General features: G+C 37.5%; 1 protein-coding gene across 5 annotated transcripts in view; it reads right to left on the bottom strand.

Moving 5' to 3' along the window:
• Positions 1-20,389, bottom strand: part of Slc4a4 (solute carrier family 4 member 4) — a 315,411-nt gene that overhangs the window by 15,071 nt on the left and 279,951 nt on the right. For all 5 annotated transcript variants that reach the window (XM_042678216.1, XM_042678217.1, XM_042678214.1 and 2 more), the window contains 4 exons: positions 14,570-14,748; positions 13,078-13,150; positions 5,070-5,138; positions 1,482-1,655 (listed from right to left, as the gene is read on the bottom strand). In XM_042678216.1, coding sequence (XP_042534150.1) covers positions 1,482-1,655; positions 5,070-5,138; positions 13,078-13,150; positions 14,570-14,748 — 495 coding nt within the window. The remainder of the gene's footprint in view (positions 1-1,481; positions 1,656-5,069; positions 5,139-13,077; positions 13,151-14,569; positions 14,749-20,389) is intronic.

Below are 20,389 nucleotides of genomic sequence, written 5' to 3'. Positions count from 1 at the left end.
GGGAGTCATTTCTCATGTTCACTGTGTTTTTACAACAGATCTCTCCCTCGCACACATACATACACACATATGTATTATATGATCAAATACTGTAGATTCAAGAGAGATCTCAAATAGTATAATTCTTTAGAAAACTAATATCGAAGTTCAGAAAGATAAAACACCAGGAAGCTGGTACCCAAAAGGATGGGGTGGAATCAAGGGAAAGAGCTAGAGGGATGACAGCAAAAAGAGGGGGAAAATGCAGACAAGAATCCAATGTATAACATAAAAAATTAAGAAGAGTGAGGGAAGGGGTGGGTCGGGGAGGGATGGGTAAGAATGTTGAAATAGGTGATATTGATCAAGATATTCTGTATTCATATACTGCTTTGTTAAATAGCAACTCCTTTGGACAACTATATCTTAAGAGATTTTAAAAAATTAATTTAAAAAATTGGACTTAACAAATATGATATGAATATTTATTTTATCATTCTCTCTGTGTCTCTGGGAGATAAAACAATTACAAAGAACAAAGAAAGTTATAATTCTATTTAAGAGTAAGAGATGTACAGAAATTATTTCCAGAACTATAAGGACAGATAGAACAGACCTGAGGGGAGTCTGTGCTTTGTGTCCTGTCTTAAGTGTACGTGTGCATTTTCTTACAAGAAATGTGGACTAATGGGAATGAATAAAACTTATTAGTGAGACCAAGCAGCTTTTATTTCTTTTTCCTTCATTCACTAGAGGCCTGGGGGTACAGATCATCATAGAGCACCTGTTGTAGCAAGGGCAAGGCCCTGAGTTCAAACCCTAGCACTGGGGTCGGGGGGAGAGGGGAGAAAGCTACTGCAAACACTCTACTGCTCCAGCCACACCCCTAGCCTTTCTTCATTCACTTCTGATTTGAATGGAATGTTAGTTGCTTTCCCTTGTTTCTTTTCACAGCGTGGCAAGGCTACAGAGTCTAGTCTTAAACATGGCAAGACACTAGTCACAAGACCTTCAAAGTCAAAGCTTCTCATTCCATTTCTTCTGATGAATCTGAGGATTTCTTACAAAATCCTCCAATAACTTCTGAAATTTGGACTGACATGTACTTTATTTTAATTTAGATTGCCCCAATTGTACAATATTTTTTAAATAATATACACTGATATCAACAATGTGTCTAGCATTGTGCTATACACTTGAGCTTCACCGAGCATTCTTGGCGTACAAAACAATGACAATATCACCCACATTTGACTCAAGAGTTAATGGTGGCTCAAGGAGATTCACTGACTACCACAAAGCCTGTATTTGAACTCAGGTGAGCAGGATTGTAAGTTCATCTAATTATCATAGTCATGGAAACTTAATAATAACATCTTAAAGTGATGAGTTAAAAACTGAAAAACGTTGGAATCATACCTAAAAGACTGAGGGCTTGCATCTCTCAATAACATATGAGAGCAATATAACCTCATGGATAGGTTAGTAAAAGAAAAGCTCACCATGACTGGAAAAATGATAGCAGCCACTGTTGACTTGAGGATCCAGAGCAGGGCCAGACATAACACCTGCAGGAAAGTGAACAGGTGGACTCGGCGCAGGGGCACATGACGCAGGTAGATAAAGTCAGGCTGATGCTTCAGAGGCATCAGAAGCAACTTCAGACGATCCATGAACTAGGTAGAAAAGGGGAAGAGATTCCAATTATATTACTTCAAACACTAATGCAAGTCATTTCCACTATGTCTGACTAACCGCTAAAAATTTATATTCTACAATTTAGGCAAACAGTGTCCCTTGCTAAAAATTCATATTCTCTAATTTAGGCAAACAGTGTCCCTTTCAATGGACAAAATGTTGCAAAGGAAGTATAGAAATTTAGTTTAGCTTAGACCACAGCACAAGTCCTTTAAGTTTTGTTATTTTTTTCAGAAATGTGATACAGATACATGAGATATAGTGGTTACTCAAGACTGAGGTCACTTCACTTAATACAATTTTTTCCAAATCTTTCCTTTTCCTGATAAATGGGGAAATGTCATTCTTTCTGATGGAGGCATAGAATTCCATTGTGTATATATACCACATTTTCTTGATCCATTCATCTACTGAGGGGCATCTGGGTTGGTTCCATACCTTAGCTATGGTAAATAATGCTGCAATAAACATAGTTGTACTGGTAGCTTTAGTATGGTCTTGTTTATGATCATTCAGGTAAATGCCCAAAAGTGAGATTGCTGGGTCACAGTGGAGTTTTCTGAGGAACCTCTTTCCAAAGTGGTTGAACATTAAGTGAAGTAAGCCAGGCCCAAAGAAACATAGGTCTCATGGTTTCCCTTATTTGCATTAACTAGTATATGTCTGAGACAAGCAAAAAAGGTCAGATAAGTTGATGTTAGGCGAAATGAACCCCAAGATTAAGGACTCAAGTGGTTTTTCTTTCTTGCTATTGTTTCTAACATATTTATAAGGTGATTTTTTTTGTTGCATTGTATGTCCCTCCCCCACAGTATAACCCCTGCTTTCACTGTATTTGATGTTTGTATAATTTGGGGAGGGGAAGGGAAAAAACAAATTGTTTAAATAGGGATACAGGTGGACCCATTGCAACAATGAAATGTACAAGATGCTATGTCAAAAAAACAAACTTTACAACTTTGGTGGGGGGGGGGGTTGGAGATGGGAGGACAGGGATGGGAAGGGGAAACAAAGGAGGAGGTAACAATGCTTGATAAGAAATGTACTCATTACCTTGCTCATGTAATTGTAACTCCTCTGTATGGTATTTTCACAATAAAAAAAACTTATTATTAAAAAAAGACTGAGGTCACAAACTGAGACATAAATTCTAGCTGTTCATTTCCTTGTTTCACTTTCTGCCTCTCAGTCTCCGCAGAAGAGGGTTTTATGCCTCTTTTGGTAATGCCGTGATGAAACGAGACCCCTGACTGCCCCAGCTGCCTCATCAGAAAGAAGGGATGATCTATGCATCATACACCTTCAAGGAAATATTAGGAAGTATTCAACTTAAAAATGGGCAAATTCCATATCATTTATATGACATAGCTTAACTAATACATCCAGCAATGTATCACCATTTCTTTGCAGGAAAAAGGTCACATGAATGCTCCATTGAGACAAGTAGACAGAGACAGCAAGATGTGTGAATGTAAGAGAGGGCAGTGCACAGTCATGTACAAACACATCTTGAAATGATGGTGGAATAATGAGCTGACATTGATAGTGATGCATAGGATATTTAAGAACACATCAGACGGTTTTTCAGCGGCATATATTTGGTAACTATATGTTGGGTTGAGTAAGTATAACAGCTTGGAGGCAATGTCTGTTTTTCTTTTTTGGAGGAAAAGGAGAAATGTAAACTACAATATCACAGATTTTTTTTTAATCTAGAGTGATTTCCTGTTTATAAAGGGTTTTCTTCCTCCCTTTAAAGATATTTTTGGCTGATGGCACATTTCTCTTTCATAATGACTAGGCTATAAAATCTCTTGCTAAGTAAATCTTGCTAAAAGGGTCTAAAAAGAGAAAAAAAAATCAAGGGTAAAGTAAGGAAATGAGAAAAGCATGAGGAATAATAATATTGCAGAATTGAAGAAATTCATTAGTCTCTTCAGGATGGTTTTTCTCCTCTATCATTAGGAAATGGTTTGTTCTTTTCTTCTCTTTAATAGATATCTACTAGGTTCCAATCACTGAGAAAGCTCCTGAACACACAAAATTGGACCATCTAGACTAAGTCATAAAAGGCAAACAATCAGTTTGGGGGCCACATTAGGTTCATGTTTTTCTATTCAGGAGAATAAAAAAATTATTGACAAGGGTAGAAAAATAAAATACCTTCACAAATTTACATGTCATTGAAGTTTAATGGGCACAAATAAAGTCACATTCATATTCAACTAGCACATTCTGTGAAAAAATCACTTTGTATTTTCCAACAAATATCTCAGGAACTCTACTCAATGAACCGAGAAAGGGAAAAGTGAAGTAGCCTTTTCTCTTTGGGGGGTCTGGCCACTTGCCCAGATCTATCTGACTTTGAAACAACGTTAATCTAAATTCAATAAGTGGAAGCAAAGACTATTTTGAAGGAGTTCAAATAAATTCTTATGATGTTCACAGAACATGCAGTCTTTTCCCATTAAAACATTACTGAGTGCTAAATAAGGCTACAATTAACAAGGTGCCAGAAAACAGCAGCAGAACTTCCAGTTTCCTGGTGCCAATTAAATTAAACCTCAATTGAAAGACAGAGTCCCTTACAAAGTCTTCCCTAATGATTTTTAAAAAGTGGGCCAGTTTTACCAAAGTTGTGAATAGCTGAAGTTTTTTTCATAAAAGCAGTACATAATACACATTGGCTTTAACTGGGACAAAACATTTGATCAATGTGCTCAGCCATGTGGAATGGACATGAAGAAAGAGTAGTTGGTTATTAATACAGGGTTAAGGCAATTGGGTACAAATCATCTTGAAGAACATACTGAAGAAGTGAGATATTCTTCTTGAGATGAAGGGAGGAAAAGAAGGGGTAAACAAAGGAAGAATGAAGAGAGAAAAGGAGATTGAGGGAGACAGAAAGAGAGAAAAAAGATGTTCCTGGTTAAACTACTTCTGAAATCTTCTTTCAAGGATGAGTATTTGTGATGGTAACATGTCAACTGGATCAGAAAAGCAAGTGATAGGTAGAGAGATTAGAATATAAATGTAATTTGAGACTCAGCCATAAATGATTAACACTTTCCTTTAAAGATCTGTTACTAGATTATTCTTTTTTTTTTTTTTTTTTTTTTTTTTTTTTTTTTTTTTTTTTTTTTTTGCGGGTTGTGGGGCCTGAACTCTGGGCCTGGGTGCTGTCCTTCAGCTCTTCAGCTCAAGGCTAGCACTCTACCACTTGAGCCACAGCGCCACTTCCAGCTTTTTCTGCTTATGTGGTGCTGAGGAATCGAACCCAGGGCCTCATGCATGCAAGGCAAGAGCTCTACCACTGAGCCACCTTCCCAGCCCTAGATTATTCTTATAAGCAGACAAGCACTATGTGACTCAGATTGCTATGGAAAACGTACCTGGACTCCATTCAGTGAGGCGACACCCATATAGAGGAACACACCATACAGTACAGGCATAGGGATAAACTGCAAAGGAAAAATAGTGGACAAAGGTTAAAGACAACAATAATAAAAACCCTGAAGGGGAAAATAGCTTAAATAAAGGCTAAATCTTCACCTAACAGTAAGGATCAAATAACACAGTGATCCCTAATTCAGGTAGTTTAGTCACCAATTGAAAAACTTCTAAACTTTGTACTAGAAATAAATGGGAAGAAAATGAGGGAGAGTTCCAATCTTCATTTCATGATGACTTCTTTTTTAATGAAATACATAACTTTACTAATATTTTAATTAATGTTTAATTAGTGCTGTTTTTCTTTGGTCTTAAAAGCATAGACTATGAAACCCAGATGACAGACTGGCTGTGATACAAGAGCAGAGGAATGAGTTGTCTTCCCCCTTAAGACCAAGATCCTTTCATGAGTCTGCTGATTTCGTTCCTTCATAATTTTTGTCAAATGATTTACCAGTTTGGTGTATGAATGTCTCTTTCAGTAAAATAAGCATTAACAAGTGTCTTCTTTCTCTCCAGGAACATTAGGAGGATAAACTAATGAGAACCTTTTCTTTAAGCAGGGAACATCTGGAAACTATTAATTATACACATGAATTAATGTACATCTTTTAAAGCCAAATTAATACATTTTCCCGCACTATTTAGCAAAAAAAGTCACTTGCATTAATATAATGTGTTTTAACAATGACACATTGTAATGTGATGTGTGTAAATTTTAGCTATTTCTAGAGCTCTGAAATGTAAGCAAATCAAGCATGATTCTGATTCTGGAAAGCATTCATTTGGACAACAAAAGGTGTCAACTTTGGAGTTCTGAAAAGAAGTTCAAGTAATTTCAGGGTTTTTCAAAGCTAAAATATGGAAACCTTAGTTCAGTGAATGCCAGCCTCACCATACACGAAACCACTGTGACCAGAAAGCAAAGAATAGCCTTTCAGTCATTTTGAGGGAAAAAAATCACTCCTTATATTAAGTGGAGCGCAATTTCTAAAAGCCTCTTTTTGTGATTCCCTAAAGCAGTTTTGTCTCTGAGATCCTTTGGCTGCTATTCGAGAATTTTACATTGACTATCTCTACTTGCTTGGTCACAAGAAGGGCTAAGCTTCCATGCCAATATATTTAGTTCTGTGAAACATCAACTATTTCTTCTAAGAAGATGAACAATTTTAACCTAACTAATTTTGATCTTGCGTGGTAGGGTACAAGTCTCCATTTCTTTTAGAATGTGGATGTTTTCTGTTCTTTACAATTCTTCTGCATACATTTATCAAAAGTAAAGATAAGGGTTGGGAAGGTGGCTCAGTGGCATAGTGCTTGCCTTGCATGCATGAGGCCCTGGGTTCAATTCTTCAGCACCACATAAGCAGAAAAAGCCAGAAATGGCGCTATGGCTCCAGTGGTAGAGCACTAGCCTTGAGCTGAAGAACTGAGGGACAGTACCCAGGCCCAGAGTTCAGGCCCCATGACCGGCCAGAACAAACAAACAAACATACAAAAGTAAAGATAAAACTAGCAGAGGGACCTTTTTATTATTTTGACACACCCCCCCGCTTTTTTTAAGACATCGTCTCCATCTCATTAATATGAAGGGTTTTCTTTGTTATCATTTTATTTCTAGGAAAGAGGATACAAAACTAGACTTAAAAAAGAGCAGTATAGTGCCATCTTGAAAAACTTCTTGAACTCCTATAGTAGTTACTTGTTAATCTGGTTTTTCTTTTTCTTTTTTGTTTTCTTTTAGCTTGAGAGTCAGGAAGGGTCAAGCTCTTGTCTTATCATCATCATATATCCAAACTTAGCTAAATATTTCTTCCAGAGTGCTTTTTCCCCCCTGTGGGGCAGTTAAGTAATATCCCTTTAATTCATTTAGAAGATTGAGTCTAGAGTACTTTTAAAAATGAAGTGAAGGAGAGCTATACACTGGGACTTAGCTCTCTTCTCTGAATTTATGAATACAGATTTTTAACCAGTCATCCACCACAAAATGAAACTAGAAAGTTCTTTAACACAAAATGGCATGCGGTATGGGCAAAGAAATAGCGACAGAAATGACTATTTTAAAAAAACCTATGTAACTTGATGGGAAGGAAATAATACCTATAAAGAAGGCTATTAAATTCAGTTTTAGTCCACTTTTATATGATACCAATGTGTATAAGATTCACATTTTCCTTGTAATTGTACAATATCTCAGTAAAAATCTTCCAGCCTAGAACATCTAATGTGATTTGACAAAATTGCTGGATTAAAGGGTATTTTTTTAAAAAATTGAATTTGGTTTATCAGTCACATCAGGTCAGTCTTTAAAAAATTAATCACACTGAAATCAGTCATCAAAGTAAACATTTTTTTAAAGGAAGGAAAAGCAGAATGCTCTTCTAAAGGAAAGGATCTCACCTTAACTTTAACCAAGAAAACATGCTAGTAATTCTAGGTGGAGATTTTTATAAAGCAAAACATAATACAAGGTATCCAAGTTGATAGGCACACCAAAAATGGTAAAATAATGAAATTGTACTAGGAAAATTATATAATCAACCATTCCCAGAAAGCCAACACACATCATTAGCAAATAGTATCACAGTCATTAAACACTAAAAATGAAAAAAAATAACTGATTCTAAAACCAGATAAAATAATGAAATTGAGACAAAATCAAAGTAAGTTTTAACATATTTATAAGATGACTAAAATTTCAAATTCTGGTAAATGTAAAATTGTACTTTTTCATTTATCTTTCTCTTCGATGGTGGTAGAATAGTCTAAGAAAGAAAAATTTGAAAAGGGTAAAAGTTAATAATATGAGATTGTAGTAGTGTCCCACTCAGAAATTTAGGATAGAACTGAGACTTCCTACCAACAAAATGTTCTGTGTGTAAGAGAGAGAGAGAGAGAGAGAGAGAGAGAGAGAGAGAGAGAGAGAGAGACAGAAACCCAGAGTGAGATCCTGGTTAGGAACATGGGCACAGAAGAATTCAAGCTACCAGCTATGAAACTTGGAGAAATATTATTCACTCCTCATACCCTCAGCATTCTCTAGAAAATGGCTATGATAAAGACACAGCAGAAAACATCTGGTCCTGGACAGGGCTCATAATAGAGGCTCAATCAATGTTAAGTATGATTATGCCATTATTATCATGAGTATCTTGACTGACAAGCACAGTTTTCTTTGGTCCCTCAGTAACAGGGGTGAGGAATGGCGGGGGTAGAAGCCAGAAGGATTGTTGAGAGGTCAGATGTGAAGCTCTGTTTCACTTAAGCTCCACCATATTGTCCTTTTAGTTATAATAACTGTTTCCAGTGATGCATTATTAAATTAATATCCTAATTCCTTTAAGCCTTAAAAATCTAAGCTGATAAAGAAGCTGCTGACATGTAACTCCATCACTAATCATAAAGGAAACTGGACTGAGTTTTGACAGGGCATTTGTGAAAATGCTTCATTTACTTTCACATGAGAGATTTCCAAACTGGATCAAAGAAGCTGGGAAAGATCATCTCGTGGGAAAAGAAAGTACATGAGTTCTTTGAGGGTAAGGATCAGCTTTTGTTTTTTAAAAGGTGGCAACCCATGAGGGTTATGAAATTGGCTTTGGTGCTGGAATTGCCTGAATTCAAATCATGGCTCTACCACTTAAGAACCTTGTGATCTGGTGAGTTAGTTATTCATCATTTCTCCAGTCTGTAAATGAAGATAATTGTTAGTATCTTTTTGTTAGATATCACTGAGGAGCTATTTAATATATATACATATATATATATATATATATATATATATCTCAATTAACTCAATAAGCAATGGTAACTACTGTTTGGGAATGTCATCATCATTACCATTACCACCACCACCACCACCCACCATGATTTCTTTATTTCCCTGGTACTGAAGAGAGATGTTGAATTCAACAGATACCTGTTAAGTACAAATTAAATGCTACGATCTACACTTGAGAAAGCCCAAACAATCTTAAAAGATATATTCTAGCCACTCCTCATGTTCAAGATAAACTAATTCAAACAAAGGCAACAGAAGTAGCAGTGAACATTATTTGATATTTACTTTTTGAGTCTTACTAGAAAGATGAGGAAAGTAAGCTCAAAGATCTGCTTTTCATCTTTTCTTTTCCTGCTCTTAGTCACTGTTAACTTCCTCATACAAGTTGCTAGCAGTAACAGGGACTGTTTCCACAATGGAAACCCTTTGCCAGCCTGGGAAGCTAGTTATTCTTGCTTCCCAGAAGTTCTGTGCTGAACCAGCCATGCGATTCGGCTCTTTGAGGGCTGTATGACTGTAACTGGTTAGGGTCAAGGGCTATCCTCATGAACTCAGTGCTGGCACACTATAATTCTTTACATTCCTCCACATGAAAGACAGATTTCGGCACAGAGATCAAAACGGAGGTCATAAACTTCATGTTCAAAGTAAGCTTGCTTAAGCAGGCGGGGAGAACAACTACCTCCACTACTTGAGGCATGAGAGAAAATTGTTCAGCTCATTGCGGGCCATTAAAGTTGTAGGGAGAAGAAGGGAGAAGGCAGGGAAGGTGTTGAGCCATTTCCTTTGAAAAAAGTAAAGTAAAAGTTACACATTTCTCTCATTCCCATTCATCTGATCTAACTTGCAAAGGGGGACTCTCAAGTTCAACTATTCTCTGAACTTGTCAACTGTTGCTTTAAAAAAACATACAGAGTCACATGAAAGAACAAAGTCCTCTCTTCCAGGTCAACCTCTAACACTCCTTTCTGGGTGAATTCTGATGTTAATGATTGATCATGACTTTTCTTTAGTTGTAATTTACAGGTTTAAGTTAAACTGCACCTCTAACATCTGCTTCTTCCTGTATTGACTTTTCAAATGAGCTAGCAAGGGATCTTCAATGAATGCACACAATTCACCAAAATTCAGTAGTAATTCAGCACATGATCTGCAGCTAACTGCCAGTATCAGGAGTCATGAAAGAAAGAACAACCTAACTTATTGAAGGAAGGAATCTCAATCGCCAATGCTAATTTACTCTTGCTGTTTTTAAATACAGGTTTTTTTTAGGATACATTGTGAGTAATATTGACAGAGCAGTTTATTTCCTGTATCTTGTGTAAAATCTTGTTTAAAAATGTTTTCTGAATTACCTTTTTTCCATGGATGCATTCAATGACCGTTCAGGTTAACCAAAGTCACCAGGCAGAAAATGCCACAGTCATGAATACTAGCAGTGGAAAGAGAAGGGTGTAGAGTTTGGGCTGGTCAAGGCCCGCCAAAGGAAAAAGCAGGCTCATGCTGGCCAATCCTAACTTCTCTCTATTTCCTCCTGGCTCTAGTCTGTAATCTCTTTCTGTAGATATGAAGGTGCTAGAGAGCAAAGGGCTTTCCACTGTAACTCCTCTGCAGCCATACATGGTGCAAGATGAGAAAGCAGGAAGAGCTGTTACCAGATTGAGTTTTGCAATCTTCCTAAAAGTTACAATTTACACTGCACCTGCGCCCTGTCCCTTTACAATCATCCATGAGTATTCAGCTGACAGACTCTCAACATGAGACGATTTGCTGTCACGCAAGTACACGGAAAAGTTTTAAATGTATCTGCATATTATTAATAAAACGTATTTGTAGTTATATGTCTACTATATTACTGGAAAGAAATCTTATACAAATAAAAGGTAAAATGAGGGACTTGGTGGTAATAAATAAATCTGAAGTGTTGTGAGTTTGTCCATTTAACCCTCCCTAATGGCTATGCTCTAGAAGTTCCCATAAAATGTTTTCAGAAAACACCAGGGGAACATTCATTTCTAGCAGAGCTTCCCACAATATGTGGTCACAATTGCTTAAAATGACTGTCTTGAAATGATCACTCCAGGTGAAGTCTCATTGCTTATAAGATTAGGCACTGCCACCAGCTGCTTGCTGGTGTCTACAGGTGACAGAGGAGCATTAAAGCATTTGATGGTAGACTGGATGCTGAGAAACTCACAAGACCTGCCAACCTCCAAATAAGTTGATTTGTATTGGCCAAGATGCCAACAGATTTCCCTTAGTCCCTAGTGGACATAGGCTTTGGACTTTTTCAAGGCTCTCTGCACATAACCAGAAACAATGTCCCTGAGGTTTTTTTTTTAATCTTAACTTTCCATGTGTTACCAGAAGAAACATAGCCCTAGATTCATTTGTGAATCTAGACAGAAATTAATTTAACCAGACAATTGACATTGTAGGCACCAAATATAAATGAATATTTTAATTAACTATTTAATATAAATATTAAATGTTTTAAATTAATACTTTAACTGCCAGTTATTTTGTACCTAATATATGCACTAATCTTAATACCTTGAAGGCTGAGTTAGTTATAGGTCAATTTATAGGTACTAAAGTTCTACTTTTCTACTGTTATATAAAATTTGCAAATCTGTGAGAAATGGAGGGTTTTGCTTTTCACTGTCTGCATTGTAAAATTGTAAGTTTCACTGTGTATTGAACTGTATTGGTCACCGTGTATTGTTAAATTGTTAGTTTACAAAAAAAAATGGGGGTAGTACTGGGGTTTTGAACTGAGGGCCTGTACTATACTTACTTGAGCCACAGTTGCAGCCCTTGTTTGAATTCTCTAGAACAATGTACTATGTAAGTAAATGAGTATTTTAAAATCTTAAAAATTTAATTTGTTTAAATTTGGACTTATATACATCACAGTGATTGTTCAAAGGTGTTAGATCTATGGGTAATTTTGGTGCTGTATGCTGTGGTGCAAGACACAGCATTAGCTACCATCATTTCTGTGAGAGGAAAAAAGAGGACACAAAGATTATATTACAAAAGAAAACTGGAAGCTTCAGGAACAGATATAGATGACCTTTCTTTTATATATTTCTTCTCTTAAAAAGTTCTTTACATATTCTTAGGAAAAGATCAAAAAGGCTCAATAACCATGTGCATATGATCATATAAAATGATGTTTATTGAAATAAACTCCAAGAAATGGAAACTAGACGGTTTTTTAAAAAATTGCTGTTTGTTTTTGTTACTTTTTTCCTCCTTTGTCATTGGATTTTTGTATCTTTTGTATCTTTTTGTAAGTTTATCTGTCTTGGGGAGAGCAAGGGGCGGCAGAGAAAGGAGGAGACAAAGGGTGAACAAATGTAGCAATGATACTAGACACTATGGTGAAAATTTGTAGGGGCTTCAGGAGGGAAAAACTGTAAGAAAACAAGGGAAGAGGTGACACTGTTCAAAAAGAAATGTACTCATCTGAATTATGTAACTGTAACTCCTCTGTACATCACCTTTAAAATAGTGATTTTAAAGAAAGTCCTTCACATGTTGTTTCTACATATTCTATGTAGGCAGACATTTAGCACATCATCTAAATCTATGTGTTGATTCTAAATGTTTCCAACTATTCTACCATGTTATTTTTCTTTCTCAAAAAGTTCTCCGATTAGGAATCCATAAGTTTACTCTCAGTACCCTTATAATGATTATTAGGCCTTCTAGCGCAAACAAAGTCGAAGCACAGCAATAATTAAAAATAGGTGGAAATTTCAAAATGAGTATTCTGAATCCTTTATGGTATTCAGAGCCCAAGAGAAGAGGAGAAGGATTTAGGTACCAGTAGGAAGTTAATGGAAGAAATGATGGACAGGAAGACAGGAGAAGTGGAAAGTATATGAGCAGAGGGGATGAAGATTAGTCAAACTGAACTGTAAGAACACTTCCCTCATGGGTCAGGATTGAATACTAGCAATTCTATGTGGTTCAACCAAATAAGTGTGTAAATAAAAATGAGGGCTAGGTTCAAGGGTTAGAAAGAAATCAAGATAAACATTGTTTAAAGTCCTCTTTCAATGACAGTGTTAGGGAATCTTAGAAGTATTTCACCCTTCACATGTGCAATTATTCAGCAATGTTTTGAGAAAGAGGAAGAGGCAAGTGTTACTCATATTTACCTTCAAGATGGGAGCCATAAAGACTGACAGACCAGTCAGAATAAACACAAGGGTTCCAGTGACTCTTTGTTCCCTGAAACCAAATCAAAAGATTACCACCAATCTACCTCTTGTTTTCAAAAACATGCTCTTGTCTTCTTACCTTAAAAAAATAAATGATACATTGACCAAATCAGTATTTGTCTAGAACAGTCAAGGTGTTTATCCCGTAATGAATACACCTCAACAACATGGTATGAATTCAACATAGCTATAAAAAATTCTCTTGAAGCTATTGCAATATGATTTGAATTCATGAAGAAAGAAATGATCTGTTCAAGTTCTGCTCCTTTAAAAATCAAGAAAAAGATCACTTGCTCTTGGTCCATCAATTACAGACCTCCTTAAAGCCCTTATTTTTTAAACAACTGGTCCTGTTGTGTAATTATACCTTCTTTCATAGAAGACAGATGTTACATTGTCCCACAATCTAATTAACAAATAGCTCAGAGGAATTTCATTGAGTGCAATAAATCACACCAGTCTCATTTCCAAATCTACAACAACGAAAGTACTTTCTAACAAATATGATTCCCATCCAACACCCACCCTCTCACCTTCCCCCCAAGAAAAGAATCACCCACTGTTGAGGTGTGGGAAATAACGGCTTTGCCCTGTGAGCTATGCAACCAAGCACTTATGACCAGCGTTTGTTGCAAAAAAAAAACAAAACAAACCAGATGCCAGTGGCTTATGCCTATAATCCTAGCTACTCAGGAAGCTGAGATCTGAGGTGTGTGGTTCAAAGCCAGCCCAGGCAGGTAAGTCTGTGAAACTCTTAGCTTCAACAAACTACTAGAAATCTGAAAGTGGTGCTGTGGCTCAAGTGGTAGAGCGCTAGCCTTGAGCTGAAGAGCTGAGGGATAGCACCCAGGCCCAGAGTTCAAGCCCCACGACAGACCAAAAAAAAAAAACACAAAAAATAAACAAACAAAAAAGCGCCCAGTGGAGGAGAGCATAAAGGTCTTCTACCAGTGCTCTTCATGGCTACTCCTATTTAAAACTGGAAGATCAACGTTTCTAAGTACTTATGGGGACAGAAAATAGATTGGAATATAAGAATCCATTTTCCTCCACTCAATATTGTAAATCATAAGCAGAACCAACATTTTAAGGGCCTTTCCATATGATGGAGATACAGTTGGTACTTTGGCACCACGAGCACCTTCATATTAAGGAAAACAAATAACCTGCTTGTATTTCGGATTATATCTTTTCATCTTTTTCTCATCAAAGGAAATTTATGTACCAGAAGAAATAAACTACAAATTTTAATCAAAACTCTTTCTGATTATTAAAAAAAACTAGACATTATAATGGAACCGAAAATTTAGAAATAAGAAAGTCATCAACAGCCCCCTCTACTCCAGATTTGGTCATTTCCTTATGCTTGACAGATAGATATTCACCGAGGATGATTTATAGTCTTCCCCCTTACCCCAATTTAACTCACCTCACTCCTAGAAATTTAGGTTGTTCTCCGGGTGCAGAAGTCTCTGTCTCCATCTTCAAACTGTCTATGTGAGCAATGGAGATGACGGTAGCGGCCACATACCATGGGAGAGCCATGAAGGAGCACACCACCATGAGGATAGCCACCCAAAAGAGATCCAAGTGATACCCAGCTCCTTTCTGCGGGGGAAAAAAGAGACAATGAGACAATGGTTACATTTGCTGCCAAGCTGTGATTCCACGTGTGAGTTCACATTAGTAAAAGAAGCGAACTCATTTTGCTTCACAAAACTATCTATAGAAGGTAAGCTCCTTGAGGGAACTTTGTCACCTTCACACAGCTGCCTGCCTCTGGTAGCTGCAGGAGCCATTACCTCCTCTACAGTAGCTCTGGATGCTGCTTTAACTTAAGAATTAAGTCACTGCTTCACATGGAACTTCTAAATTAACCCCTCTGCATCCATGCTTGAGAAGGTTGTCTGTCCTTTGTTATCAGAATGATTGGGATATGTGCCTACTTTAAAGAGTTACTCTGAGTTATTCAATGAAAAAGTTACTCTGTAGAAGCATACTGTAGCAATGTGAATGACAGTAACTGCTACATACTGGGCTCAAATGGAGATTTTAGCCTTTGTCATAGTGGTATTGCTTCTTATTAACACAAGCAGGATAGAATCCTTAAAAGTATGCACTCTGCCTTATCTGTTGAATTGTATTTAACACGATGCTGTTCATCTGGATAGCATTTATAAGGATCCCGAAACAATGTGAGATGGTATATAAAGATCACTTCTGGCTGTTGCTAGCATATGAACATAATTGTTTAACAACTTATTAGCCATCATCATAAAGGTAATGGATACCTCTCCTTAACCAGAAGAGGCTAATTTCAAATAGCACCAGTGGTCACAATAACATTTACTGACTGGAAGAGCAGATGGGGCAACCAAGTTCTGTGCTCTTTTACTCACTAAATAAATAGTGTTAAATGTGTCTGCAATGTTATTCTATGGTTATATTTCTCTGCTCTGTTTATGAAGGAACAGAATACCTATGCCTTCTCGGAGATTGAAGAGACAGAGCAGTCCATGTTCCCAGCATGGAAGCGTGAGTACTAAGAGCCACAGGTGGACCAATCCAAGGGAAAAGAAGGGTTGGCTTGGGAAAGTAAGGAAGTGAGTTACAGGAGGAACCCAATCATTGTTATCCTTTAGGATCCTATTACTGTTTGTCTGAACACTGTTATGCTCCCAATGAAATGCCAAGAGTTTACCCCTGGTTTGCACAGATGGTTATAACCATGTTCCCAAAGAGGATGGCAGGCAGTCCGAGAAGCAGACAGAAGAACAAAAAGCACTTAGTCCATGTTTGAGTACAAACAAAAAGATCTGCTCAGGAGAACAGGCTAACAAATATATTATTCCACTGGTATATAATGTTTCCTTTTGGGAAATCATAATTGTTTGAATTCAGAGTGGGGAAATGAAGGGGGAAAAGGTGCAGGGCTTCAAATCCATTCTCATCTTTCCAGCTGTCAACATGGCTGGAGGTGATCCATTTGGATCTAACCCCTATCCCTCTGGCTTCATTTTCAATCATAATCTCCTTGTGTTCCAGTCACACAGGCCTGTGATATGTTCCTCAACACACCAAACAACCATCTCCTGGGACTTTGTATTAGCTCCTATCTTTGCACGTAAAATTATTTACTAAACATTTATTGAATACCTATTCTGTGGTAGGCCCTATGGTAGGATGATGGAATATCTGCCCTTATAAAAAAATACAGTCTAGAAAGGGAAGCCAGATGAGAAAACAAATAATATAATGTACACAGAAGACAAAAAAGGAAGTGTGGCCAGTTTTAATCTTGACACTGGACATGAGGGTGAATAGGAAAAATCCACTGAACTCCTTCAGGGCACAGACTCTAAAGTAGAGCAACTTTTGCCTTCAACACTTAACACAAATGTTCTGTCCAATGCAAACACTCCATACATGCTCAAAAGGTTAATTATGCCCTTTAAAGTCTAAAAAATGTTCTTGTCTTCATGACCATAATCCTGAAGGAAATTCTGTCTTCTGGAACTGGGTATTATGTTGAGTACAAGGAGGGGAAGTAAAAATTTATTTCTCTTAGAAATTTTATACACTGTGCTGATACAGAACAAAAGTAATTTAGGAATCAATCCACAGAATCAAAGTGGAGGAGAGGTAAAGGCTGGCTTAGCAGCCTATATTTCATGGGGTGGAAAGGTAAGACTACAACAGAAATCACCAGCAATACATATACATGCAGAAACACATTCAGCACGCATGCTAGAAGCCCACCAGGACCCTCACAGTATTGCTGCTTTATGGGATAATATGACAAGTCTCATGATAACCAGATTAAGGGACTCAGGCTTTATGAAAGTGATAATGCACTCCAAACAGAGGCTCACAGGCATTTGAGAATGATACCTACAAGTGCAGAGAAAGCCTACAATGATCTCACCAAAGCTCTCTGAGGGACTTTGATGAATGGAAGCACTCACTGAGAACTGGAGGTAACTGGGCATGCTTTTTAGTGGTTGTCTATCTCACACAGCATAGTAACTTTGAGAACCATATGATCAAAATAATAAAATCTACAGTTACAAGTATTTATTGAATCTACCTTATAGAATCAGGATGGGCAACCTAAGAACTGAAAAGAAGGGTGAAATTATGGCCTTGATTCTGAAAACACTGTAGTCTAGAAGTAAGGATTGAAGTAATCACCAAAAATAAACACTGTGAGCCATATGTGACCAGTGACAATAATATAACTATGCTAAGATACAAAACCCAAAAGCAAGCACAACACAAATTAGATTAGGGATGAAGGTTGGTTAGACTGGGGAGGGTATGTTTTCCAGGATCTTAAAGGATAAAGAGGATTTTGATAAATAGCAATTGTTGAAGAGTAAGGAGAAGAGTGTTCTAGTCAGAAAACCTAGTAAAAGAAACTATCATATAAAGAGAAGCTGTACAGATCAACTGACCAGGGCACTTGCTAGTGTTTGGAAAGAATCACTTTACATGTAGGTGGAAGTCATCTCACAGGGAAAAGGACATTCTTTATGGATGGGGAGGTGGGGGGAGGGGGGAGAGGCAAAGGGTTGAAAGGCCACGCTGTAAAGTTCAGAACTACAGACTAGTGGGTAAGAACAGAACTTTAAAATTCTAGCGCTTCTGAAAGCAAGAAAAGTGACTACTAACATGACTAAATCTTTTTTAAAAATCTAGACATGAAATTAAAAGACCAAGGAAGGCTATAATGACTGTAACAGAAAAAAATAAAGATAGCATACAGTGGCATTTTGAGTCATAAACAAAATCAAATGATTTGAAAAAATCACACCTTGGTTAGGGTTTTACCACAAAAGGTGTCCTAAAGTTGGGTGCCGGTAGTCACGCATATAGTCCTAGCTACTTCAGAGGTGATGATTAGGAAGATGAGAGTTTGAAGGTAGCTTAGGCAAAAAGTCTGTGAGATTCTGTCTCATATTTGAGTTTTTTTTTTTGAGTCTGTCTCATATTTGTGTCTGCCTGTCATCCCAGCTAGTGGAAGTTCTGAGTTGGGGATCGTGGTTTCATATCAGCTCAGGCAAAAAGTTTATAAGACCTCATCCCACAGAACAACTTCTGTGTGGTGACATGGGATTCTTATTCCAGCTACTGGGGAAGCATAAATAGAAGAATGGCCGTCCAGGTCAAAATTAAGACCCTGTCTCAAAAATAATAACCAAAGCCAAAAAGGATGGAGGCATAAGGCAAATGAATCTACCTAGCAAGTATAAGGCCTAAGTTCAAACCTCAGTAGTAACAATGGAGTCACAGTGACAGCTGCCCCAATGATCCAATATGTATTTCCAGGTACCTGTTTTAAATGACTTCTCCTTCCTTTATACAACCTCTGACACTCTTGATATAATTTTCTTTGGGAGCAGTAGCTTTGGTTTTGCAGTCAAAAGCTGATTCTGCCTGCCTCTGACTGCCAATACCTCAGGAATGACCTTGGAGAAGTCTCCACTTTGGAGATATGGTTTGTTTTTGAGCACTCTGCAGGGATAATGCAGCATATAACTAACTGAAAATGATAGCCCCAAACAGCCAAGTACCTTGGTACAGAACTGTTCATCCGAGTGGAAAGATAGATCCTGTCTCTAACCGAGCCGACAGCTAGACCCACCTACAGGGAACCAAAGTCAATGCCACCCAGAAAGATGCCTCTTAGGTCAGAGTGCCCACCTCCCTTACTGCTTCAGGTTTCTCTTTTGTATGAACTTCACAGTACCCAGGGCCCTTTACAATTTTAGACAACTCAAACTGTCATATTCTGCAGCTCTCATTTCCAAGGTGCACAACGTGAACACAACAATTTCCAGAGTGAAAAGCCTTTGATTCATGACGAAATGTCCATGGTAACATTATGTTTCTAACAAAAGACTAGTACTTGTTCCATGACTATCATTATCCTGCAGAACAATTTCCAATAAGCAGCTCTAAAAGTGATGAAAACTTGTTTACTAGCCACTCACATCTTATTTCAAAAGGCAATTACTAATTTATCTCAATTTTCTAATGTTCTCTATGAGGTCTAGGGGAATAAATTTTTTCTATATTTTACAAATCCTTAATTTGCTAAATTCTACATTCAAAAGAAAACTTAGTTAAAAACAACAAAAGAATAAGCATTTATCTCCAGAGGTACACAGTCAACCATAGATTAAAATGAAAAGTATGTCAAATTTTTAGAAATAAAAATATATTAGCAAATATCAATTTCTAGCCCTTTGATAAAGCAATAACAAAAATCCCTTACTAGCTGGGTGCTGGTGGCTCAGGCCTATAATCCTAGCTATTTAGGAGGCTGAGAGCTAAGGATTATGCTTCAAAGCTAGCCCAGGCAGCAAAGTCCATGAGACTCTTATCTCCAAATTAACCACCAGAAAACTGGTAGTGGCACTCTGGCTCAAAGTGGTAGAGCACTAGCCTTGATCTGAAGAGCTCAGGGACAGCACCCAGGCCCAGAGTTCAAGCCCCATGACTGACCTCCCCCACAAAAAAATGCTTTACTAATATAAAATATACAGTGAGGAATACATGCCTTCCTTGACTTGCTAAAATTTCCTGATATAAATGACAGAGAACCAAGATGGTATTTTCTAAAAGATTAGTAGAAATGCTTGTCCTACAATGAAAATCAATTTCTCTCTTTAACTTTGTATATTAGGTGAGGGTAAGTGCCACTTACGCTCATGCTTCCTGAAAAATAAGTTCTGCTGGAGTTCAAGTTATTCTTCACCCTATCCTTCCATGTCACTAAATATGCTAGAGAATTATTATACTCCCTACCATTGAATACCTCCTTTTGGATTTCAGCAACTATCCCATGAGCTTTTGCTTTACCACCCTCCTGTGATGCAAAGGAGACTTCCAGAACTCTGGTTTCTCCAACCTCCAAGCTTGATGAATGGCATCTCAATATACTTTAGGAACTAGTCACACACTGTACCAGTCCATCAATTAGTTTTCTCTCCTATATGACCCTCAAAATCTCAGCTTCTCCTCCTGTCCAAAGTGCTTATTTCCTCCTCCTCCTCCCAGTCGTATTAGTTCTAGGATTTACTTCTTTCTCTCCGTGATCTACAGTTCTAATTGGATAACCTTCCTCATCTCTCCTATTCTTGGTCCAGTGAGTTTCTTATAGTCAAACAATCCTTCTGCAATACTTCTGCTGAATTCCTTTCTTAGAAATTTCCCCTCCTGCTTTCTGGGTGATGGATGCTAATGC

This window comes from Dipodomys spectabilis, unplaced genomic scaffold (assembly GCF_019054845.1).
Source record: "Dipodomys spectabilis isolate Male_0828 unplaced genomic scaffold, ASM1905484v1 ptg000043l, whole genome shotgun sequence".
Lineage (NCBI taxonomy): Eukaryota > Metazoa > Chordata > Mammalia > Rodentia > Heteromyidae > Dipodomys > Dipodomys spectabilis.
The sequence above is the reverse complement of the archived record's forward strand: the minus strand, read 5'-3'. Positions and strand labels throughout refer to the sequence as shown.